Here is a 26,971-nt window from a genome sequence, read left to right as displayed (position 1 = left end):
CCGGTTACCAGCGTGACTGTGGTCTTGGGAGGAGGGAGAGGGCAGGAGTGAGGCCCCTTCTCTGCTGTCTGCTGCTGACAAGACACAGACGATGGGGGAGATACCCAGCTCCAATGTATGGACTCCAGCTGCTCTTGGGGACAGCTGAGATGCTTCTCTGAGATCTCCCTGAATGTTGACAGCATCCGTGCCAGCGTTTCTATGGTGACATGTGCAAAGCTTATGGACTGTGTATGTGAGCAAAAGTGGTGCATGCTAGGGCTTGGCAATAAAGGGCTGATTGCACACAATAGGAAATTCATATTTAATTGAGCAAAAGTAATCCAAGGAAAAACAAGGAAGCTGAAGGGAAGTATAAAGACTCTTTGTAAAGACTCCCCCAAGTCACATTATTTAAATTCAACTAAAAAAAAAATCTTTCCATTCAATCATAGGCAGCCTTTTAGATTTTTTCTCTCAGTTTTGTTCCTTATACAATCAGCTATCATAACTACTTTTTAAAATTATGCCCTGAATGGTATAGATAGCAACATAGCTATTTAACTGTAATATGGCACTTTTATTAACTTGTACCAGCATAATTATATAACAGCATCATTTGATTTTCTCAGATAATTAGAGACTGTATGGGCTGCCCATGGTGTTGGAATTAGCTGTTGGTTGCTTTCCAAAAGCCAGTAAGGAGTCCATAATTCTCTCTAGGTCTTCTCCCAGACTGAGGGGCATTTTTCTGCCCTGTGAGGTGATCTGGGGACACAATAAATGTGGCCCTACTTGGAAATAAGGTTCTTTTACCTTATGAGAAACCATCTAAAAGGACATTTACAAAAGATTTAATATTCCTATGAATTATGTCCCGGAGATAAAATAATGTATCTTTAAAGTGTCTTGGGTAAGAAATTTAGATTTATACTTTTATAAATTTAGATTTATGCCCCTGTTAAAGTTCATTTCCTCTGTTGCTAGAATTACTATTGTGTGTATACCTGAATCTCTTCAACTACAGTTCCCAGAAATAAAAAATGATATCATTACAAACAGCAAACAACAAACAAAAGCACAAGGCCAATACCTCCTTCTGGTAAAAGTTCTTAAACATTCCCTGGACCTCAGAGAGGCTACAGGGGATGATGAATCACTGAATCTTTATACAATATTTGTGCATCGTGAATGTATTTAATCAATATTTCACAAATCAATGAATGAGTATATACTTTTGTATGCCTTCCTGGTGAGATACTTCATAACTTTTATCAGATAGAGTCTGCATGAGGTTTAACCCTAAAAAACATGTAAAATCACAAGGCATTCAACCACTACTTAAAAGTGATGAGCCAAACAATCACAGGTGTCTCCTGTCTTTAAAAACCGGGGCAGAGAAAAATGTCTTAAGCTGCACCATGCACATGAATCGCTGGAATCTTGTTAGGATGCAGACTCTGCCATAGGAGGTCTGGGGTTGGGTTTGAGATTGTGTATTTCCAACAAACTCCCAGCGTGCCCAGGCTGCTGGTTCCAGGGACTACACTCTGAGCAGCAAGGATATAAAGCCCAAGTTTAAATGATGCCCTTTCCAAGGTGAAGGCCCCCAGGACAGCCCCTTACCTTCTTCGACTGTTGACTGCAATGCAAACTGCAAGAATCAAAGCCAAGGCCAAGAGGGATGCCAAGATGATCAGCCATTCTGGTGTGAGTAAATTAAATGACATGTATGAGCTTCAGAGACACACTTTGTAAAAACAAAAATGCACTTTATAATTGACCTAGTTCAAACAAGCACCACAGTCAGTGCTGCAGGGGGGGATCTGGTCAACAGGTCCAGCCAATAGGCAGGTAATTCTGGAAGAGCAATTTGCTATAAGTATTTGTCCAACAGCCTTCTTGCTTTAATCTTTTATCATCAGTCAGGATTTTTAAGTCCCTTCAGGAGAACTATGTTTCTAAAAAAGGACAGGATGACTTGTTGAATCTTGTAGATGCCTTTGGTATAATATTATTAAACAGATAAAAGGAAATGTAGTCTTCTTTTGAAAGGAACATTTTTTCCTGTATAAGAGCACCAACCTATCCACCTTACACTGTATTAAAAAACAAAAATGGAGACAATAAAGGATTGGTTAAATAAATTAGGGTACATCTATTGCATTACGCACTACAATACAAGGAGGAAATATTCAATGACATGGAAGCCATGGTTAACCAGTAGGCAATGTTTGCTAAACACCATGTAAGGCATAATCACATTTTGGTATATATTTTACATTTTAAAATGACAGGAAAGGCCAGGCGCGCTGGCTCACGCCTGTAATTCCAGCACTTTGGGAGGCTGAGGTGGGTGAATCATGAGGTCAGGAGTTCGAGACCAGCCTGACCAACATGGAGAAACCCCATCTCTAAAATTACAAAAATTAGGTGGGCGTGGTGGCATGCTGTATTCTCAGCTACTCAGGAGGCTGAGGCAGGAGAATCGCTTGAACTCAGGAAGCGGAGGTTGCAGTAGGCAGTGGTGCCACTACATTCCAGCCCTGGTGACAAGAGCAAGATTTCCATCTCAAAAAATAAAAATAAAATAAAATAAAATAAAATAAAATAAAATAAAATAAAAGACGTATATTAAAATGGTAACCGTGGTATTTCTGGATGGTGAGATCGATAATAAGTGATTTATATTTCCATTATTTTATCTAGTTGTATTTTTTCAAATGTCTTCAATAATTACATATCACTTGTGGATTAATATTCTACACATTTTGAAATCAGGCTCTTGTAGGACTAAAATATGACTTGACAACTCTCCTAAATTCAGTTGCAAAGTGGGTTGTATATGTGTGCCATGAACCAGGGCTTGAGAAAGAAGAGACATGGAAAGTCTCATCATCTGTTTTCTTCTTGGAAATCTTGGTTTACCTCTGATTTCCTGCTCAGCACTACCTTTGCCTCACCTTTTCCTGGTTTAGATGAGTTTGGAGAGGGAGGTAGAGTCAGAAGTGGAGGAGACTGACAGGAGGGCCCCATTTCTGTTCTTCCTGTCTACTCCTGCCCACAGTGGCCCTGGTCTCCAGCCTGAGATGTCCCACCTGCACTATCCCTGGAACTGGGAAGAATCTTGCTGCCTGATGACAGCTAAGGCTTCCCCTCCGCTCTCCCCCAGGGCAGCCCACCCCTCTCTCTGTCTGGTCTGTCTTCAGGTGTGCTTAGGCAAGCTGGGACAAAGGAGAAAGGTGCAAGACACATTCTTCTCTTTCCCCAAGGGAGACTCAGTTTGGAGACCTCTGAAGAGTAGAGAATTAAAAAGGTGATTTACAACCTTAGGAGATGATTCCCTTTAGTAATTCTCCTTGACAAATCAATTTTGATTCCAAGTCAAATAAAGAATTTGCAACAAATTCCTTGTCTTGATGCTCAGGAGAACCAGGTGTCCCAGCCTCCTCACTGCACGTCATACTTTCTGAAAAGTTTATTCTGTCTACATCAGCAGGCGGTCCCTCGACCAAAAAAAATTAGTTGGGGAACCAAAAGAAAGTTTTCACTCCATCTAACATAAATGCTCTTGTAGCTCCTCCCTGTCTGTAATTGTAAGAGGAAAATTACATGCTTCACCTTGGACCCCAGAAATAAGGGAAAATTGGATTGGGATAGAAAGGACCTAGGAATGACATGGGGTCCTCTTGGCGATCATTCACTTAGGAAGGAAGCTTTAGTAACTAACATGACACTTCTCTGGGACAGGCCAGGGACAGATCTGCGTATGAGCTCAGCTAGTTTGCAGAACCCAGGAAGAGAAGACTATTCCATCTTTTCCTACCAAGAGGCTGCAGTACTCTCACTCATCCTTTAACTTGTAAAGAGGAGCAATCAGATTCATATGTTGGGCATTGCAGAGAATGCACTTTCAAACGGGTCTCTTCTTCCTTGCTGGGACATTCTGAGAAAGCTACTTTCAGCGTGTTTTTCTGCCTCACAGTTGGAAACTCACCTGGAATTTGGGGTGTCCTTACAGGACCAGAGGTTGTGTTTGCCCCACCTTCTTGACTCCCATGTGAGTGTCCTAAGGGGAAAAACAACATCTCTCAACCAAAGTTTGCAATGAGTAACCATGAGTTCCTTGTGGAGCTGCAGAAAGGGCAGCTCTCCACATTCTTAATCACTGAGAAGCCATTTATGGATTCAAGCTGCAGATGTTTATAAAGCATTACACAAAAGATATCCCCCCTCGCCACCCTGGTTTGATTAAGGCTAAGGCTTGGTAATGTTATTTTGTATCAAGGAACATGAGAATTCTCCGCAGCAGTGTTGTACAGTGTTCAGGACTTTGGGGTCTAGAGCTGGATAACCCTGGATTTGAGTCTCACCGCTGTCTCTTGCTAACTAGCCATGTGTAATGGGTCAATTTACCTTCTCCAAGTCTCTCTTTTCGCACTCGTAAGATGGTGATAATAGAATCCTGTTCATCATAATTTTACAGACATTTAAAGAAGTACATGGTATTGGTAGTTGTGTGTGGTTGTTATTTCTATTTTTAATTTAGGACCTTGCTACTCAAAGTGTGGCTCTCGGACCGTCAGGACAGGCATACCTGAGGAGATCGCTAGACACGCAGAATCTTACGCCTCATCTCAAAGCTACCAAATCAGAATCTTCATTTTAACAAGACCCCCAGGGGACTCACACACTCCAGAAAGCCCAAAGGGAACCTGAAAATCCCATCCAATAGCATCATAGGAGCCAACATAAACGCTATAAAATAAGGAGTTTGCTCACACCTGTAATCCCAGAACTTTGGGAGACCGAAGCGAGTCGATCACGAGGTCAAGAGATAGAGACCAGCCTGGCCAACACAGTTAAACCCTGTCTCTACTAAAAATACAAAAATTAGCCAGGCGTGGTGGCGGGCACCTGTAGTCCCAGCTACTTGGGAGGCTGAGGCAGGGGAATTGCCTGAACTCGGGAGGCAGAGATTGCAGTGAGCTGAGATTGTGCCACTGCACTCCAGCCTGATGACAGAGCGAGACGCCATCTCTAAATAAATAAATAAATAAGGAGTTTGGCAGCAGTGACCCTTTCTGACTATGAAAAATCACCCTATTAGAGTCCCTGCTAATATATTACTGAAACACACCTTGTTAGAAGAATCAACATTTTCTACTGCTAAAAAGCAAAATAAGGAAATGAACAAAATGCCTTAAACTGGGAGGAAGCATCACAAGACAGACAATCCTCAAGTCAGAAATGGAGGCCTATCCAAATGAGGGAGGCACAATGGTTCTAAAAGAAACTTCTAAGAAGCTGGGCACGGTGGCTCACACCTGTAATCCCAGCACTTTGGGAGGTGGAGACAGGAGGATCACTTGAGCCCAGGAGTTTGAGACCAGCCTGGGAAACATAGGGAGATCCTGTCCCTATTAAAAATAAAAATAATAAATAAATAAATAAATAAATAATTTTTTTCAAAAAGAAACTTCTAAGACATCTTGTGAAGAGACTCATCAAAATGAAAGGTTCATAGATTTTAAAAAATTCTTCCTCCATTGCTTCAAAACAAAATGTGAAAGTGTCCCACCAAAATGAACTTTTTTTCCTACCAAAGGGAAGCCCATTGTAGAATCCTGAAGGCTGATCAATGGATGAAGATGGTGGGGTCTTAAATGAGAGCTTTCCTCATGGAGCCAAACTTTAGGCTGTGCACAATGAAATCTTGATTACGATGGTTATATGGGGACATGATAGCTCTTGTTTATGCAATTTGATGCTTTTGTTAAAGCTTAAAAGGGAGCAAAACAAGTTCCTACCAGACATCTAGGTGTTTCAACATCCCCCATCCTATGTTGACAGCGGCCTCTGACTTTACAAACCTCCAAAACAATCCAAGGCCCTTTCCCTACATGCTTTCCAGTGTCCTTGGTGGTTGGCAGGTTTTCACCTGCCCAAGTCATGGGACATTGGCCACTTAAACTAAAGATCTTTGGCCTTGAAAACTCCCCAGGAGGTATAGTCACTCTCACTGTTATTTTATTTTATTTTTTCTGACTCACATAAGCCTTTGATATTTAAAAAAGAGGCCATTAATGGATCATAATCTCTTTATTTTCATTTTCAAAAAAAAAAAAGAAGTGCGCCCAGCAAGAAAAGATCTGGGTGTGTGTGCAACAAGAGGAAACCTCCTGTTTGAACAATAGACACCTGCTCAGAAGCCAAACAAAAGAGACTGGCTCCTGTCCGCCTGATTCTCACTTCAAGCAAAAGCCACAGAGGATGGATTCCAGCCAGGGTAGGACTGGCCACAATAGCAAGTTCCACAGAGAGGAGCACTTGATATTCCTGTTGGGAGATGACATGTAATCTGAGACATGTGCACAGAGATCGTTCAATTGGTTTTAATGGTGAGAAAACCAGTCTAGCACAGTCTAAGTCGCCAAACTTTAATGTGCGTGTAAACCACCTGGGTGGGAGAGTATAGTTAAAATGCAGATCCTGATTCAGTAGGTCTGGGTTGGCCAGGGATTCTGCATTTCCAACAAGTTCCTAGGTGATGTCTGCACTGATGGTTAAAGAATCACACTTACAGAGTGGCTGGGGTCTCTTGGTTTTAGAGATCATGCCCCTTAACAACTCCCCACTGTTTCAGAGTACTTTCACACTTCTGGTACCCAGTCTTCCTCACAAGAACTCTAGGAAGCAACTGAGGCAGATGATCTGATCTCCTTTTTCCTAACAAGGAAACTGAGTCTGGACAAGGTTAAGTGCCCTGCCTAAGGTCCCCAGTGAACCTGTGACTTCTGTCTCTAATTCAGAGGCATCTCTAATGAATCCCTACCTCCTAGTGCTCCTCCATAGAGAGTTATTGTGGAAGCCACCATGTAAATATCCATCTTCATATTTGTTTTCAATGTGTAAACATTTAAACCTGTTGGTGAGCCTCACTCAAACTTGGGCATAAAAAGGGAAGGCAGTAATTGATACGGCTTAAATCATTTACATGGGGTACCTGGATTTATGATGTTCAGGGAGACCACAGTAAAGCAGCACTGGCAGAACCTCCCAGTAGCCCAGCAGTAGAAGTCATTAGTAAACCTACCTCATGCCAGACTTTTGCAGTCTGGGGTAAGGTTTGCAGGGATGTGATCTAAATCACAACAAACAGGAGTCTATTTAAGAATTCACGCCTGGCAGTAATTATGGTCATTATGGAATGCTTTCTCCAGAGTGTGCTATGAGAAGTAATATGAGACCCTCCAGGCTTGAAAGGTGGCTCTGTCACTCCCTGGCCCTGTCAACTCTGACAAGTGACTTACCCCCTCTGAGCCTTAGTTTCCTCATCTGTAACATGGGGATAATAACAGTACTTACCTATGTCACAGAGTTTGTAGGATGACTGAATGAGTTCATACTAGATAAACTCTATACATTTGCTGATATCAACTTTTCTTTTCTTTTTCTTTTTCTTTTTCTTTTTTTTTTTGAGGCAGAGTGTTGCTCTGTCACCCAGACTGGAGTGCAGCAGTGCGATCTTGACTCGCTGCAACCTCTGCTTTCCAGGTCCAAGCAATTCTCCCGCCTCAGCCTCCCGAGTAGCTGGGATTATAGGTGCGTGCCACCACACCCGGCTAATTTTTGTATTTTTAGTAGAGACAGGGTTTCACCATGTTGGTCAGGCTGGTCTCGAACTCCTGAGCTCGTGATCCACCCGCCTCGGCCTCCCAAAGTGCTGGGATTACAGGTGTGAGCCACTGCGCCTCGCTGATACTGACCTGTTCTTGACCTACAATAATGGCAGTTCCATTTGGCCCAACTTAATACATGTAAAGTGTTTAGAAAGATACTGTTGGCACACAGCAAATTCCCAACAAATACCAGTGATGATATCATGTGCCAGGATGATGCTAAATGCTTTGCATGTATTCTATCGTTTAGTCTTTGAAACAATGTCCTGTGACAATTATTATTATTCTAAGTTTATTACTTGAGAAATTTTGTCTCAGACCCTTTAAAGCATCTTGCTCAGTTAATATGTAGAGAGCTGGAATCGTTCTCAGGCCATTTTTGCTACAAAACTCATGCTCTTACTCACTCTGGTGTAGTGCAATGTTAAATTGGGACACTGCCTGAATTCTTCCTGAGGTTTTCAGTGCAAGGCTTTTCTCCAGAGCAGTAGTTCTCAAAGTGCAATCCCTGTCCCAGCAGTGTCAGCATTACCAGGGATCTGATTAGAAATGCAAATGCTTGGGCTCCACCCCTGACCTACTGAATCAGGAGCCTTAAGGGTGGGGTCCAGCGCTGTGATTTAATAAGCCCTCCCTGTAATTGTGATGTATGCTAAGAAGGTTTGAGAACCACTTCTCTGGAGACACTGACTCATACTTCATTAATCGTCATCGTCAGGCTCAACGATTATAACAGTACATGACTGAAGCGGTTTTGAACTCACCAGCTGATTCAGATCCATGAGTGGTATGGGACCCCCCACTGGGGTAGAATGCATCTTGGTCTCCTGTAATGAGCAATCAGGAAGGTCAGTACTGCATGTTTTCACTTACACTCCCGTCTGCATTTCCTTACATTTGCATTCCTATACAGCCTATCCCAAAGTTTAGTCTTTTTAAGGTATTCCAAAAAATGATGGCAAAACAGCCTTGAATGGGTGCATAATATTAATTACTGTTCATTGCTTAATCCACGGATAAATGAGCTAGAGCTTTAATCAGAATTAAGGAAACTAGGGCAGCAAAGGCTAAGAAGGATGACCACAGGAAGTTTTGTAGAAACTTGGTTTTGGTAGAAATCCAAGAACTGTGGTAAGGAACATGCTAACAAAAATATTGTGATACCTTTGCAGGTCTGAGGTTGAGACTAGACATTGTATATTTTAAATAAGGACAATATGAATTGGATTATGAGAAATGTAATCACTGGAAATGGGCGTACGCTGGCTTAGGGCATGCAACAGATTTCTTGGCGGCAGGAAATTAGTATGCAATAAGGAATCTTGGGATTGAATGATGTAAAGATTCAAAGAGAAAAGTCAACTACTTATTTTCAAAAAAAAATTAAAAATAAGTAAAAAAGGAAATGGTGAGATGATAGCTAACATGAATAATGTGTATTGGAATATGGGTATTATAATAAGTTTAAAATAATATTTTTAAAAGTTAAATCTGTGGTTTCAACATGACGAATTAATATAATCCTAACTTCTCAAACATCTATCACCAGAAAGCTTTAGATTAAGTCAACCTCATTAATTGCTAAAATCTAAATCCACAGGTCAAATCTTGAATGCAGCATATTAAAACTCCCTCCCCCACCCCCATTTTTCAAAAATATACTAGAATCTTTTTTTTTTTTTTGACCACAGGACAATGCTTACATAAAATGGCTGCAGTTATCCATTATGAAGGCACCTTATAAGGAGTCTATAGTAACCTGATCATCACCATTTCCTTGATTAGAGAAGGTGGAAGTGGGTAACACTTAGTCACCTGTGTAATTATGTTGAAGAGACAGATTGCTTTGTTCCTTGGCTGATGGTTAAAACAAATGAAAACAACACTTGCTGAAATGCCACACCAATACTCCCACTACCAAAATCACCATTACCGTCACCATCCCATCACCATCATTATCACCATCACCATCACCATCACCACCACCACCACTGCCACTATGATTCTAAATGCTTTAGTTCTTTTTTGGGGAACAGAGCCTCGTTCTGTCGCCCAGGCTGGAGTGTGGTGGCATGATTTTGGCTCACTGCAACCTCCAATTCCTGGGTTCAAGTGATTCTCATGCCTTAGTCTCCTGACTGGTTGAGACTACAGGCATCTGCCACCATGCCTGGCTAATTTTTTGTATTTTTAGTAGAGACGGGGTTTCACCATGTTGGCCTGGCTAGTCTCAGACTCCTGACCTCAAGTGATCCGCTTGCTTCAACAAATGCTTTAGTTCTTAACATTAAGCCTAAAGACTGAGAAAAATGTATGGACATAAATGAGATTTATATGGGTGAGTATTTTTGAAGAAAACCAAGGATGAGAATTGGGTGACTTAATTGTCTAATCCATGGAGAATCATGGAAAATCTCTCCTTACCACTGTGGAAATTAGAAGGAATCAGTGTCTGTGAATATCAGTCTTGTAAAAAGCATTTGATATACTAACATTAGGCTATAAGCCTTCTAGGGTACTGTGACTATTAAAATTGCCATTTAAAATTTAAATTCATGGCTGGGCGCGGTGACTCACATCTGTAATCCCAGCACTTTGGGAGGCTGAGGCAGGTGGATCACTTGAGGTCAGGAGTTTGAGACCAGCCTGGCTAACATGGTGAAACCTCATTTCTACTAAAAATAAAAAAAGTTAGCCAGGCATGGTGGCACACATCTGTAATCCCTGCTACTCAGGAGGCTGAGGCAAGAGAATTGCTTGAACTTGGGAGGCGGAGGTTGCAGTAAGCCGAGGTCGCGCCACTGTACTACAGCCTGGGTGACAGGGCAAGACTCTGTCTCCAAAAAATAAATAAATAAATAAATTCATTAGGTTGCACAACAGGCTTTCTTTTGCCAAGAGCAATGAGACAGCACTGTAAGATTTTCTGAAGAATACTGACAATGGTACTTGGAAATTTTAATAAGTGAGAGCAGAACAATGCTGAATAAAGAACTAAGGAGTGTAAGGGGCTTTGTCTTGCCAATATTGCTGAAGTTAGCATTTTCTTAAACTGTTTTTCTTGAAGCTCTGGGGTAGGCCACCCAGAGAACTGAGGCCTAGCGTGTGGCATTCTGAATTTTCTGTCCCTGCCTCGCAACTCTCATCTGTTTTACATATTGGATTCTCATGGAGGCTGAGGCAGAAGAATTGCTTGAACTCAGGAGGCGAAGGTTGCGGTGAGCCAAGATCGCACCACTGGACTCCAGCCTGGGCAACAAGAGCAAAACTCCATCTCAAAAAAAAAAAAAAAAAAAAAAAAAAAAAATATATATATATATATATATATATAAATTCTTATTTTTCTTTTTAGGGGGAGGAGAGAAGATCTCTGCTCCAAAATTATATATCTAAAGTCTCTAATCTTGAATATGCCTTAGTGACTGTGTTACAAAGCAATTGAAAAACTAGTACTAGGAAGACAGAATCTGTTTTTTATTTCTTCACTAAAGTGGGTGTTTTCCAGTTCCCCTTTCTTCAGTGTTAATTTCTTAATACAAATGGAGAAGCAAAGAAAAGCAGAAGCAGAGATGACTACTTATTTGAGGAAAAAAAAAGACTTACTCTAGGTTCATGTCAAACTTAATTGAATAAATTATCTTCAGTCCTCTCTTCACTATTACAATCAGAGAAGTGGTCCCTATTCATTAATACTAGATTAAATCATGAACATTTTAAGTATGCATCAGAACTAGAAGAGGTTTATCCAACACCAAAAGTAAAACTGATCAATCTATCACCAAAACCAGATAATAATTTCAGAGCAAAGATACTAGTATATAGAAATTATTCACCTGTAGGATAAAACCTTACCAAATAAGTAGCATATATTAGTCAAATTAAATGGAATTGCTAAAATTCGACTATTTTGACCTGCAAAAATATCAGTTTCATGTGGTTCAACTTCATATATCACAAGATAAGACAAAGAAAGCAATTCCATCATAACAGCCAAGTTGTACACACAAACACACACACACACACACACACAAACACACACAAATGGAAAAAACACTGGCAAAAGGAAGTATTCTTTTATCTAAAGTATACCCAAGTTTATTTGCACTAGAATTGATAACCAATAATGAAAGACATTTCTATATCACAAACTAGTCCAATTCCAGACAACACAGAAAATGTCCTCTGTAATATGAAACTGTATACTGTTTCTCTGTATAGAGAAAGCAAACTAGATAATAAATGCCAAATTACCTGATAAGGAGTGATTGACATTAGAGTTGGAATCTCCAACAGTAACTTCAGTAACTCCAAAGGACCCAGTCTTAGCTGAGGTCACTGGGATGAAGGTCCTGCTTTCCTTCGTGTCTGGGTAATGAGAGGTATAACCTTCTAGTAAAGTGGTTGAGCCTTCAGAATGATTTGGGTCTCTTCTTCCACCTGTGACATCATTCCTATCTGTGTGGAGGTGGAATCAGTGATGAACCCATATTTGTAAGATTACCACCCACCATGTGCTTGTCTCCAGAACACACAACTGCTGCAAAAGCTTTCCACTTGTTATCCATAAATAGGGAGCAATAGAGTGAAGTCTGTCACACTATTGAACAGAATAAATATTTTGCAATAGACACCACTTGGACATCACTCAACAGAAGAGATTTTGGTGATCTTAATACCCAGAATTGGCATTTGTTGCAACATCTGCTTGGGTTATTAGGTAAGGCTATGTCACTAAAACTGTGACCTTGAAGTCAGCTGAGGTCATAGATAATCTTGAGTTCTTTCTCAATTGGATTCATCTTTGATGAAGTGGAGGGAACATACCATTGGATTGAAAGATAAAATTTTGCTGCTTGCAATTAGAATAGCAAATGCATGGTTTCAAGGGCCCGAGGCTACTAAATTAATTATTCTTTTCTTTTCCAGAAGGGACTGCTTTTTAGTCATCAGCACCATGTAGGTCCAGAGGACAAAAGGCAAAATAATATTATTGTGAGGAATATAAAGTGATATAATCAGACATTTATGCCAATTATAAATTATAATGCAAAAGAACTGAAATAATAAACAGTTTCTTGGACCACAGCACAATCAAATTTGAAATCAAGACTAAGAAACTCACTCAAAACCATATAATTACATGGAAATTGAATAACCTGCTCCTGAATGACTTTTGGGTAAATGATAACATTAATGCAGAAATCAAGAAGTTCTTTGAAACTAGTAAGAACAAAGATACAACATACCAAAATCTCTGGGACACAGCTAAGGCAGTAGTAAGAGAGAAATTTATAGCACTAAATTTAAACGCCCACATAAAAAAGTTAGAAAGATCTCAAGTTAACAAAAATAAATAAATAAAATCAATCATATATAAGCAATCCATTATGGTTAAAACAAAGCACTAACCCTAGAGTGAAAGAAATCCAACCTTTAAGACTAAGAAATGTAGTTTCCACTTAATGTTCAAAGAGTATATAAAACAGGAAAATCAGAAAACCACCACCAGATGCACCTTTTGATTAAAAGTAACAGCGTAACAGCAGCTAATCGATGCACCTCCACCAAAGACACTGCAAAAGTACCCATAATTGATTGATTCTTATCAATAGCTGAAGCCAACTAGATTTTATAATTCTTACTGCTTGATGTCAGAGTAGAAGTTGTTGGATGGTCTTTATCTTCTTCCAAGCCTTCATGTGATGTAGAGAAGCTCTGAGAATTACTCTGCTCTGTTTCAATGAGGGATGAATCCAGTGTTAATTTGAAGCTATGGTACAAATCCTGTTATCTGCTAGCAGGGAAGATCTGGCTAGAGTAGAGTCAGATGGATAGGTGCACAGGAAGACCAAGGTTTGTGCACACCATTCTCCTCTGATTGATAGAAATATACAGAATTCTATTTTGCCCCTAGTTGGTTCCAAAAATCCTTTATTTCTCAGTATAATCATCAAAGGTAATGTGGCAAGGTGAAGAATGAGCCAAAACTTTGCCTACCCTGGATTGTCCTGGCGCAATTGTAGCATTGCTCCCAGTCACTCAGGAAAACCAGAGAACACAGAGACATGGAAAAAAGAATATTTGAATCCCAATGCTCCTATCAGTAATCAAGAGCACCTAACTGTGTGTTAAGACATGTGACTGTAGGGAAAATGAACACTATGATAGCCTGCAGTCTACTTGTAACCACAAAAGAAAAAGAAGCCTATCTAGAATAGCCTACTCGAGTAACACAGATCAAATTTATACAAGGAAATACTTAGCTACCTTGTAAAGGTCATCAAATTAAAGTTACCATTTTACTCCATTATTAAGTTGTTTTTTTTTTTTTTAATTTCACCTGTGTATAGGGATTCTCATCACTGCACCAAGGAAACGCTTGCCTGGGCAAACACAGGGCCCTCAGTGACATATACCAATTTGAGGTTGAACCATTGCCCATATCTAAAATCACTTGGACTGTTTCAAGTTTATTTTTGTGTTCTTTCAAGAAAGGTACTGACCTCTGAGTTGCAGGTACAAAAACTTCATAAAGCACACCCATAAGCCATGCCCACCACCAAACAAATATTACAACCCAGGAGAGAGACAGTCACCAAATCCCAAGCCCAATGTCAGAACAAAAGCCAACAGTGACATAAAATGGAAATAAAAGTCCTTCTTTGGCAAGGGCCATTCATAGGCTTATTTGCATCTCCTTTGATGCTTAACGCTGTGCTATTTACATTGCTGACAATCAATACATGCTTGCTGATTTTTTTCCTTTGCCTAAAGGGCTCATATGAAGGACTCTGCCCATTGTGTGTGGCAAGCAATAAAATGGGACCTTCTTAATTCTAGATTTCTTTTGTATTCTTCAAAGAAATTACGAATGACTTTAGGCTGATCTCTAGGACATCCCTGCACATATAGTAGAAATTAAGGCTACTAGAAGTTGAACATTTCTTAGTGACAGAAAGAGATACTAGCAATTGTTGTTGTTGTTTTTGTTGTTGTTCCAGGGATCCCGTCACCTTTGTTGATTGTCAATAACATGCCTTGCCTCTCCTCTAAGAACTGATGTGATCTCTAGGATTATCTGGCCCCAAAAATGTCTTTTTACAACCATGCAAGCAATCCTACCCCTCTTCTGCACTGGCTGGAGGAAAGATGGATATTGAAAGGAAATGGTCAGTTAAAACACAGAGATATCCTGGAAGTGGGCTTGTGTTTCACTGACATAACTACTTAGAGAATGAAAATGGAGTTGAATAGAGTTCTACTTTTTTAAAAACACAAAGTCATTGAATCTGGAAGGCACCAAGAAATGAAGGGAAAATCAGCTTGAGAGACCTCCACAAGAAATATAGACAATGAAGACAGTTTCACACTCTGGGCTGAGGTGAGCCTCATAGCACCATTCCACCACCAAAGTTCTGCATCTTGGCCAATAGGGTGTAAGAGATGAAGCAGGAATACAAGTCAATAAAGAGGCTGAGCATCATTATTCTTACTCGTTGTCATTGAAAGAGGTCCTGTCCTGTCCAAGTCTTCCACCAAACCTGTGTTTGGATCTGCAGTAGGCTGAAGCGTTGTACTATGACTGGAGTCCATGTCTGAAGGAATCAATGTTAGTGTTAATGCTTGATTTCCCAAACCCACTACCTGAAGGTGGCTTATGGTCTACAACTGATTTTTTAAAATAGTCACATGTGGCCAAGAGGAAAGAAAGCACATACTGACTATATCTCCAGAACTGAGATAGATTATTGTTTCATCAAGAGCACCACAACAAGTAACTGACTTTCCTTGAAGGGCCGAGTTATATGAAAGCTATGATTCGTGTTTGTTTTTGCTGAGTCTGGAAGGACTCTACATGGGCACATGATGGAACACCCAAAGCTTGCAGAGAGACAGAAAGATTGCCTTTTTTATAGAAACATGCAATCTGACACATGGAGAAAAGATAAAGTGTGCTGGCTCAGGCACCATTTTATCCCCTCCTCCTTACCAACCAAAGGGACTTGTAAAAATAGCCCTCTTCCCCCCTTTAGTCTTTTTCTCTTCACAGAGTGAAAATGCAAACAAACACAAAATCAGCATTCAGTAACACCTAGGTGGAGTTACAGAAAGTATACAGGGGCAAGAAATAAGAAGCAGTAGATGTCATTGAATTGTTCTTCCCCAAAACCCAAGTATAAGCGGTCTTTAAAATTTAACTTGTACAATGTTGAGTAGTGCAGAAATTTCACTGAGATACTTGTAAATGTTGTTTTTAATAGTTATCACAGATCTATTCTGCTGAAATAAGAAGTCTTGAGTGAAACAGAGGCCAAACAATTTATAAACCCCATCTATATTGCTGGCTCTCCAATTCAGTCAAAGTCTATCCACACCACTGCCTCTGGAGAGATTTAATCAGTTCCAGCGAAGCACCAGCATACTGGGTACCTACGTGTGCACTGCAGCTTTCAACACTAAATATTCAAGATTCAACACTAAATATTCAACACTAAAATATTCAAGATCTTTGTAGGACAAAAATGTGGTGACTCTACTATCCCAGATTTCAAACAAGAGCAAGTGCTAACCTGAATCAAAACTACAAATGGACATTCCCCCAGAAAAAGTCCCACTTGATGATGGGATCTAGACTCTTGTTCATCTTCCCTCTTAGAAGTAGAGTCCTTCAAGAGTTATCATACCATTGTGTAGTTGAAGCCAATTGTATTGTCCTTGACATGTTCATTAATTTAATGGAATCTCTTTCTCTTCATCAGTACATAGACTTAATATTGATTCTGAAGATCTTTGCCTGACTTGGTTTTCCCCCATATCTCAGAGCTCCAGCTGCCATGTGCAAACTCATGTGTGCTGGGTCTGCCTGTGGTACTTCAGTCACTCAACATAATGGCCCCTCCCTAGCCATTCAAACACATCTTCCTTTGTGAAAAATGGATCTACTCACTTGACATATACATTCCTTGGCTTTTCTTCCTTCACATTTCTCCTTAAATGAGTCTCCTTCTTAGGAAAACTGCCCCCCACCCCCCCCCCACCCACTTCCTTTCTCTGACTATCCAGGGTTTTTAAATTTTTCATAAACCAGATCCAAATCACCTTTCTGTGATGCTGTGGTGGGCGGGCAGGGGTTCTCAGAATTTCTTTAGCGTTTATTGTTGGTAACATTCATTTCACATCTATTACTTACTGCCTCACACAGATATATTTTGACAATAAATGTTTTCTTTTGCCAACTCTCCTGCTAAATTATTTACTTTCAGCTCGGAATTTCATATTCAGGTGAATATGTGTATCACTCCTACCAAGAAAACTAATTTTTGAAGAATCTCAAGTCCTTCAGGAAAGTAGTTTGGTCTAAACCTAGGGCATATTTCTAGAAAAATAGTCAGCAGTCAGTGGATTTCAAAAAACAGAATATATAAAAATCTCAGAGGCTATTACCCATCCTTCTTCCTGCTTGATGACCTCGTCCCATGGGATGTGAGATTGGGTCAAAGAAATCAGTCCAGGAACTGTCCTCTGGGCTTGGTGTTGTCCTTCCTTGCATTGGATGGCTGGTAAGAGCTGAGGCTGCTGAGACCATGCAGTTGGAGCAATTGTCAAAGTGTTAATGGACGCTTGGTCAGGAATACACTGATTTTATTGTTTAAAAAGACTTTATTCTCTAGACAAGACAATGAAACCATCTTCCTTGTATAGAGGGCAAGGAAGTTGCACAAATGCAAAATGTTTCAGCAGGTTTGGGTTCACTCATGCTCATTTTCTTCTTAACAATCAGCATGTGAACTGGAGGACACAAAAGCATTAACGACTCCTGCAGTGCAGAGAGGATGAGTTACAGACATCATAGGAAGATGAAGGAGTAGTTCTTGACCTGTGCCATGCTGCCACCGTACCCTAACGGCAGAAGTATAAAAGCCCGAGTGCATTATGTTATTCTGAGACAACCATATTCCAGCCGAATGCACATTAGGCTGGAAGTGATCTCAGGAAAGGAATCAGGTAACAGCTTTCCATGTGATCAATATGAAAGTCAATGCCATTTATCTCAAAAGCATGAATGGAATCCGTTAGAAGCATTACCTGACAACGGGATTTATGGCATAAATGACATATTAGAAAGCAGCACATGCCTTACTTCATTCTGAGCCAATGAAGAAGTATAGGTAGAAAAGATTGCAACAGCATTCTCTTAGCAACAACCACACCACATAGACAGTCACAGAATCCATTGCTCTGCCAGGAATTCATTCAGAACTTGCCATGCCCCAGAAGTACATGACGCATTATCTTCTATATTGTAAATAGAAATATGGGAATATTTCTCACTGATACCAAGTGAGAATATGCATAAATGACATATAAGAAAGCAGCACATGCCTTGCTTCATTCTGAGCCAATGAGGAAGTATAGGTAGAAAAGATTGCAACAGCATCCTCTTAGCAACAACCACACCACATAGACAGTCACCGAATCCATTGCTCTGCCAGGAATTCATTCAGAACTTGCCATGCCCCAGAAGTACATGACGCATTATCTTCTATATTGCAAATAGAAATATGGGAATATTTCTCACTGATACCAAGTGAGAATATGGAATTCACATTCTTGATAAGGCAGGACACATTTCAATACTTATGTCACACAGACAAAAAATCCTGCATGGGAGCTTGCAGAGCCAAGTCATCTGGTATCACTTAGAGATGATGATAAGACTTGATTCCAATTTCCACAATCTCACAGTTCAAGAATAGAGAAGATGGCTTGTTTACACTCAAGGACAAATTACCAAACAGGCATGGCCAAAAGGCCAAATGACATCAGACAGGTGTCATTTTTCACATAATGTCTGGCTCTATTTCTTCAAACACTGGAGTTCTGGCAAAATGCTTTCTCACAAGTCAGACTTTGCAGGATCACATTGTAAAGTCTGGACCCATATTCTAGAGTAGATTCCTTTATACGACAAAAGGGGATATTTTATCAGGGCCTCCGCTACAATCTCACTAGATAATGCCCAGAACTCGGTGTGAAAGAGACATGTTCAAGGGCATGTTCTCTGTGTTTCCTGTTCTTATTCGTAACTGGCTTGTATCATTCCTGTTCAGGTGACTTGTTATGAGCCTTTAAGGTTTGGCTCTGTGTTAACTGCAGCATAATTTATTAAGTAACCTAACATCTTGTGACAATTCCTCCAATGTCTTTTTGTTCAGTGTCCTCAATGTCTACCATTTAACCCAAAAGGAAGTTGCCATCCAAATTTACTTGTTAAACCACCCATTACCAGCTGTCCCTGTTGTCGAATGGGAGTCTTCTCTGGGTGTTTGGAGATATCCCTCATGCCATCTGTTGCCAAACCACTGTTCCTTCTGGGTAGCTGTTTCTTCAGTTGTACTACTAGGAATTGCCTGGACTGTGAGAAGAATATCAGTTGGGAGACATAATTGTCTATTTTCCTTGCCAATAGCTGTCAACGTATCTTTCTACTTTAAGGGCAGATACACATGGGAACAGAAGGTAGAAAAGAAAAGCAGCAAGGAAACAGGCCACTGATATTCTGAAAGGGATATTAGAAATAAAATGATCCAAACATTTAATTTTTCAGATGGGAACATTGTGGTCCAAAGAGGTTTTGATTTGTTCAAAACCATAGGACTAAGCAGACCATAGCTGATGAATTCTCAGAGTTCTATGAGTTATCATTATTTTTATTTTACTGTAGTGTATGGCGTCACATACCCTGTCTTAGAAAACCATTCAAAGAATAACCTCTTCGCTCCAGTCATTCTGATGAAAGGAAAATACTGTATAACAACTGACAAGATCAGCGCATTAGGAGACCGTCTCAAATGGTGGTCATGTAACCCATAATTGCACACACTGGAAATGCACCAGCAGTGGATTTGCCCAGCAGGAAAGGTGTTGGGATGGCTTGAATGCTATTTCACTAACACATTATGTGGCAATGTTCATATGGCGCCTAAAATTGCTAAAATCACTTTTTAACAAAATTAATTCAGTTGACAAAAACTATCCAAGCCAGTTTGAGGCATTATATAAATAATAGTGTGTGACAGGCTTAAAATTTCAACCATTATTTTAAAAAGGACAAAATCAACAGAATAAAATTCCATCAAGGTGCCTTCAGGAAAAGTCAGAAAGCCACCAACATTTTTAACTATAGCAACTTAAAGCAATTTTGTTTTATCAAGAAAATGAGAGCCTATTAACTTGCCAAGCCAGAGTATTTTTTTGTAACTTGTAAAATGGTTGTATTTCATTATCTTAGAAAATGATATGTGTGATTTGGTGACGGCAATGACATTTAAAAAATAAAACAGTCCGCATTTTACCCTTACATTGGCCAAGCCATTATTGGGTTAACTGGTTATCCAGGGGGAGGGGAAAAAAGCCAGAATCTTAAGTTTTACCTACCACTGACTAAATCACTAATTCCCAACCAATAATGAAGTTAGAAAAACCACTGAATGTAATTACATAAAAAGGAATATTGACCCAAACATAGACTGCCATGTTACTCAAAGTTTAAATAAAAGAAATAAGGAAGTGTATGTGTGTGACTGCATAGAAAGACTCTATACTCCTTCTATCACTACTTTAATGAGTTTTTAAAGTACCCATAACTCTTTATTGTTTTCAGCCTAAATAGGAATGAGTTCACAAAACATATGATTTCTATTGTAAAAGATGAAGGTTGACTTTCTTCTAGAAGTTGTGATGTTAATTTGATAAAGACCAGAGGTCACCAATCAGATCCCTTTGAGTTTCGCAAATATTCATAAGAGAATTGTTACAGTTGTCGCTGTCTTCTCTTTGTCAAGTTACATTCTGTCTGAATTTTCACCTACCCTCTAGTCCTAATGCCCCCCAAGCACCACCTTTTGACAATAGGCTCATTATTTCCAAGTCTCTAAAGTAGCTTTCTGGTCTTTAAGTACAAACTGTCTAAAACAATTTCTAAGATATACTGTTAGGGCTCTAAGGGACTGGAACAAAATCCTATTCCAAAGAGATTTATGCTTCCTCTGTATTTTCCTTTCCTAGACTTCTTTGTTAACTTAGTCCGTAAGCCTTATGCATACATCAGATCTGCTGGGGTTTGTAATGGAATGTAAGGTCTGCTGGATATATTCAGTACAACGTCTAACCTCTATCCTAGCTGGTACCTGAAACTTTTCTTTTGTTGTCTGAAGACACACCTCAAGCTATAGATTCCCAAAGCCCCTTGGTTTTTAAGTGGCTATAGCTCACATTTCCGCATTAGGTGTATTTAGGGCTGTGAGAATGACAGTCAAATCATCATTTTAAAAATGCTAAAAAGCTGTTTTCCAAAATAAATACTCTTATTCCAAATAAGATAGACATATCTCAGTGGGACAGATAAAAGAAGAAAAGCACTTACTTCTTATGTTTGGGGAGTGAGGGGGTCCCCCACTATTCTCACAGTCCAGTGCTGCAACTTGAGATTGTTTTAGAAAAACTGACAAGTTTTCATAATAGTAGAAATAACAGTAAGAGCATCAAAGCCTTCCCCAAGTTACCTTGGGCTTAAAAACAGAAAAAGAAGCAGTGGTAGAATTCAAATGCAGACCATACGAGCTACCAACTTTGTTCTAAAGAGTACAAGGGACTATAGAACAGTCAAGGACAGAATGCAAAAAAGAAACTATATTCATCAAAGATCTTCATAGAAAATAAGGATTCCAAAGATCAATTCACTTGACAAGCTTTCTTTCCAGATTTCACTATTAAGCACCAAAAGAACACACTTTGCCACACATTTCCATAAACACACACAAGTTACCCAAATGGAACCTCTAGGAACTTTTAACACAAAAATTGTATCTAGATCTACTTCTTAAAACATTTTGGTCTTTGGGCAACCTGAAGTGTTATCATTTTCCTTCCAATTTTTAAAATTTGTGTGCAAGTTTGGCAGATTTTCAGGCTCTGAGAATAAAATAAATTACTAAGTGGAAATAGAAGATGTGGCCAATTTCTAAACAAAATCTTCCCTATTGCTGGAATGTCTTCACTAACTCATCTAACCCAGAACTGCCGACCGCCATCTTGCTTACTTGTGCTTGTAGAATGTGGGGTCTCTTCTTCCTCATGATGCTCATGGTGAATGAGGGGAGGATGTGCTTCCGGGTTCCAGTTTCCTTCATGAGCAGTGGTGCCATTTCTGTCTACATCTGCTGTGATGATGGTTAAATACACTGTGACTTGTTATCAATCAAGCTTTAATGATTCTGTTCTTCCATTAAAGTGCATGCTATTTAACAATTCTATGCCAAAGTATTATCTCTGAGCATCCACTCTCAAAAATTTTGAGTGACTTTACCTAATTGGTCTCAAGAGAAAATCAATGGGCTTGGAATTTCTTCATGTTCCCTTATTATTCCACTATGATCAGTTTGTCAAAGGCAGCACCATAAATCCTTCAAACATATTCATTTTTATAATGAAGCAACATAAAAATATACCCACATGGTATAATTGATAAATGACTCCTAAATGGAATTAAGTATCCTCATGAAAGTCCACTAAGAATTTCTTGATGAGATACTAGCTAAATTTCCCACTGTGTCCCGATGATTGACCTTTGCAGCATCATAGGCTTTGAGGGGAAAAAAACCTTTCATTAAATATGCATAACCCATTACCAGTTATCCTTGCGGTTGTCTGAAGTAGCACTTCCGGATTTGAATGGCTTGGGTTCCACTGGGTCCAATCCTTGTTCTGTTTTGTGTGGTCAAAAACCCGTGGTGTGGTTGAAACTGTGATAACGATGATTGAAGCAATTAGAAAAATGTTATTTCTTGAGCCTTCACCACTTGTCTCGCATATAGTCTTGTTTCTGTAGACTATGCAATGAATCATCTATACCAGGTTGTATAGATGGCGGCATGGAAATGGAGGGAAAGCGGAGGATGCCTTCAGCTTAATTCAGCCATATTGGTAAGCATCTCAGTGTCCTTTGCATTCTGTCATAGAATACCTTGGGGTTCAGAACATGAGATCTTCCAGATAAAACAGTCAAAGAAGCTGCAGCAGTAGGAAGGACAGCTTTGAAAACACCAGCCCTTCACCGAGGATAACCAAAGGCGCCATTTTGCCCATCCATGCAGTCTGTAGTATCCCTCTGCACTTGAAAGCCCAGGGACTTAGTCACTGTGTGCTATTTGTAGATCCTCAGGGTGAAGAGGCAGATAACTGAAAGTTATACCATGATAATCACTTTATGTTGTTAGTAATTTCAGTGGGGAAAGAAATGTCTGAGCAGCCAGAGCTTTCCTATAGATGATTCCGAAAAATATTACCTACCTAGAATAGCCATATGTTTTAGCTGTCCATTTCTGAATATTTATCAAACACTATGGTATTCTCATCAAATACAAAATATGTCACGAGCAAGCCATTCATAGCCAATGAAAGAAAATAAGACACCACAGGTAACCAGCCACCATCACAGAAGCACACTGGAAAGAAAGAGGCGTACATCCACCAGCACCCTGATATTGTCACCCAATCTGTTAGGGCTGGAATAGGAGATGCACCTAACAGAAAGATCATGACAAAATCTGAATCAATGTGTTTTGTGGAAAGGTTATTTGCAAATCCATCCTAATTGTTTCAAATTTTATTTTGATACCCAAATAACACAAAACTGTTTTCAGAACTATAATACTGTCAGCTCTATTTTACAAGTTATGAAAATCGAGTTTAGAATCATTAACCACATTCTCAACAAGCATGAAAAGGTGCTTATTATCAAGCAGTTATCGCACCCCTCCAGAAGAAAGAGGGCATCATGTTGAATTATGTCCATAGGTGCTAAGCAGAAAAGTAAACTGAAATTGGAAAATATGCCATAGAGATTTTAAAAATTAAAAACAACAACAACAACAACAACAAAAACACCATGGGAAGTTTTTCCCTGAAGCCTGACCATACAATTCATTTGCAGGTAGATATCTTTGGGTTACTCCCCAGGGGAATTTAATTTCTTCAATATCAAGACCACGTCTTTACTAATGGGCCTACCTGCAAAGCTGGGCCACATCCTGAACACAGGAGACAGTGTAATGTAAAACTCCAGTGTTTTTGATTATTTGGTTTTTGTTCTGAAGTTACCAAAAAGAATTTTCTTATTCCATAGATTAAGCTCTGGAGGGGTGCTGGGTCTAAAAAAATCACTTAAAAGTTTAGATAGAAAATTCTAGTTCCTTTTGAATATTTGTTATATCAATGTTATATATTCAGATGCCTTCAAGGCCTAAGCTATTTTTTTTTTCTGGACCCTTTCTTCTCTGTGTGCTGTCCGTTTGAGGATTAAATTGTCAGGTTTTAATGGAATGGATAGAACTTCAGTGAATTGGGGGAGCTCACATAGCACCCCAAAAGCCTTTTTTCTAAGGAAAAGCAAAACTGTGATGGAGTCAGGTTCAGGATTCTCAGCTCTATTCAGCAAAATCTTAAGTCATTACAGGTATGTGTGGAAAACTCAGTAATCTGGCAGACTATTAGACCAACCTTTGCATGTTTTTAACTTTTTAAGGACATCTTTAAAGCTCAATTTCCATCTCTTTGTTCTCAAAAAGTTTTATAATTGTCAAAAATTTGGATACTATTATGTACCAATAGTGGTTTCATTATTTGCTTTTAATAAGTGGTAATGTCTTGTTAAAGCTAACCTGACATTTGCCCTTCCCTTCAAGGTCTTTGGTGTCCAGCTCATTTGTTAAAACTCTGGATTTGTTCCTTTGACCTTAGTCGGGTTTTGATTAAGATAATTCTTGAGTTCCAGCTCCCATCATTTAAGCCTTAAGGGCCTTCAATTTAGGATCTTCTACAACTTTTTTTTTTTTTTTTTTTTTTTTTTTTTGAGATGGAGTCTCGCTTTGTTGCCCAGGCTAGAGTGCTGGAATGCAGTGGCGCTATCTCCTCCCTGATTCACGCCATTCTCCTGCCTCAGCCTCCCAAGTAGCTCGGACTACAGGCGCCTGCCACCACGCCGGGCTAATTTTTTGTATTTCTTAGTAGAGACGGGGTTTCACTGTATTAGCCAGCATGGTCTCGATTTCCTGACCTCATGATCTGCCCGCTTCGGCCTCCCAGAGTTTTGGTATTACAGGCGTGAGCCACCGCGCCTGGCCTACAAATTTTAATTAATACCCTCCTAATCACATTCTTCAAGTCTATTGCTCCAACAGACCATGAGATTCTGAAAGGCAAAGGCTCTGGCTTTTTTCATCTTTGTGTTTCCAGCACCTAGCACAGTAAGTACACAATGAATATTTTTTGGACTGTTTTAATGTCATCCTCTGACAAAGCCTGATCATTCAAAGACAATCTGTAGCAGTAGACTTCATTGATAAATAAAACAGGAAGAACCTGAGACATTAGAAATTTTATGAGATATTTTCCCCACTTCTCAAAACATTCTATTTCTTCTTCCATAATCTCATCAAGATATAACTAAGGTATGATCACAGGTTCACCTATTTTTCACATTAACTACTTCTCAAGAGAGATACAATTAGGTATCACTCAGATTAATCAATAAGCCTTGCATAAATGGCTGTACTGTAATTGATTATTCTTACTGGTGCTGGAGATAAAATCTTCATCATCATCAATGCCTGATCCAGAAAAACTGAGGTGTCTGTCTCTTTCATCTTCATTTTCTTCATTTGGCTCCCAGCCTGCTGAGATGGTATTTGAAGACGTACCTGTTGTGGTGACTTGCATTAGTGGCTGAGCTGGATGCCAGGCAACCCACTTGCAAAGGAAGAAAATCAGGCACAGAAGGTATAATGGATTTCCCGAATTTTTAAAAGAAAGTGAGGGAGTTGACTTGCATACCCCAAATTCTTATGTTCTGGTCTCCGAAGCTAATACATAAATCTCAAAACAAGTGACTGTGATCTTTAAAACTGAATATTCTTTTTAAGAAAGCTAAAATAGGTCTTCAAAGGCCAATGAAAACTCCCCCACGCTTTCAGATGTGTTTATTATTAACTCATTAAGCATATGCCATTAAAGCTAAGCCGTCAAGAACAGAATGGAAAGGTTTCATACGTGCCTTTATTTATTTATTTATTTTTTTTGTCAAGACACCTTCAGAAAAATGTTGGAATCTACACCTGTGTCAGTCATTTCATTGTGTTCACAATTTGCTAATTCATTTTTTGTCTTCAGAGATGGAAGCTACACTGCAGTTCCCAACACTACTTCAGCATAGAGCAAAAATGTGGAGCCAATTAACAGAGAAATCATTTTTGGCATTATTAGGCAATCAAAGGGGTTAACTAAAGTGAACTGTGGTTGAGATATTGAGAAATTCTTTTTCTTTTTGAATAAAAAAAGGAGATGAAAAACTTCATCTTCTTCTCAGTGGTTACTGTAGACAATGTCTTTTTACTAAAACGGGGTTTTCTACATTTTAAATGAGATTCAGGCTATCTTAGGGAATGAGCATTTGTCTTTTCGTATGATTAGTGTCTACCCCAAGAATAGTTCCATTGATGAAGATTTTCTATATTTTTTCAGATCTAGCTATGGTATTTCCTCATGAAAGTCCAAGACTTTTTATGACTGTGGTAATTTTAGAATATACATGAATAATCTTTCAGAGTCACAATTTTGCTACATCATTAAAAAAAAGCTTATTCCCGTTTTATAGTCTCTATATTAACCTTCTCCTGGGCTATACTAATCCATATATTAGAAAGAAGAAATCTGCTTATTGGTGCCATACAAGCAAACAAACAGATACCAGAGTTCATGATCCTTCTAAAGTCATAATGAACATTTGTGAGAATAGAAGGAACTTTAGGCTTTAATAACATCCCAGAGGTCAATCAAAATTATTCAAGGCTGTCAAGAAAACATATGCTATGAGACAATAATAACTCATTACCAGCCATTTGTGTTGTTGTGTGAAGATGATTCTTGGACTCTGATGGTAGAAACAACCATGAAAACCAATCCTGGGTTTCTTGCCTCTTGGTTGCTGTCTCAGTTGCTGTAGCACTAGTGCTCATCAAAGCTGTTGTAATCATGATTGAATTGATTGTTGAAAGATTAATTAACAGTTCCTAAGAAACAGCATTGAATATGCTTGTACTCTTTTACTATTCAAGAGAATCATCTATATTTGATATAGACGGTGAAAAGAATGGGAAAAAGCAAAAAAGTTCCATTTTTTTTCAGAGGCTCAAACTGAAGTTTATAGAATGTCAGAGAGGGAAGGATCTTAAATGTCATCTGGTTCATGCTCC

The 26,971-nt window shown here is 39.3% G+C and overlaps 1 protein-coding gene across 31 annotated transcripts in view; it reads right to left on the bottom strand.

Moving 5' to 3' along the window:
* CD44 (CD44 molecule (Indian blood group)) overlaps positions 1–26,971 on the bottom strand; it is a 91,625-nt gene that overhangs the window by 8,192 nt on the left and 56,462 nt on the right. For 2 of the 31 annotated variants that reach the window (XM_021925917.2, XM_031653410.1), the window contains exons 6-17: positions 26,611–26,739; positions 25,295–25,420; positions 22,352–22,465; positions 21,764–21,883; positions 18,949–19,077; positions 17,106–17,237; positions 15,155–15,256; positions 13,304–13,393; positions 11,913–12,116; positions 8,426–8,488; positions 3,977–4,048; positions 1,606–1,684 (exon numbers count right to left, since the gene is read on the bottom strand). In XM_021925917.2, the coding sequence (XP_021781609.1) occupies positions 1,606–1,684; positions 3,977–4,048; positions 8,426–8,488; positions 11,913–12,116; positions 13,304–13,393; positions 15,155–15,256; positions 17,106–17,237; positions 18,949–19,077; positions 21,764–21,883; positions 22,352–22,465; positions 25,295–25,420; positions 26,611–26,739 (1,360 nt within the window). The remainder of the gene's footprint in view (positions 1–1,605; positions 1,685–3,976; positions 4,049–8,425; positions 8,489–11,912; positions 12,117–13,303; positions 13,394–15,154; positions 15,257–17,105; positions 17,238–18,948; positions 19,078–21,763; positions 21,884–22,351; positions 22,466–25,294; positions 25,421–26,610; positions 26,740–26,971) is intronic. The other 29 variants (XM_031653403.1, XM_031653405.1, XM_031653404.1 and 26 more) reach the window with 29 other exon arrangements.

This window comes from Papio anubis, chromosome 12 (genome assembly GCF_008728515.1).
Source record: "Papio anubis isolate 15944 chromosome 12, Panubis1.0, whole genome shotgun sequence".
NCBI lineage: Eukaryota > Metazoa > Chordata > Mammalia > Primates > Cercopithecidae > Papio > Papio anubis.
The sequence above is the reverse complement of the archived record's forward strand: the minus strand, read 5'-3'. Positions and strand labels throughout refer to the sequence as shown.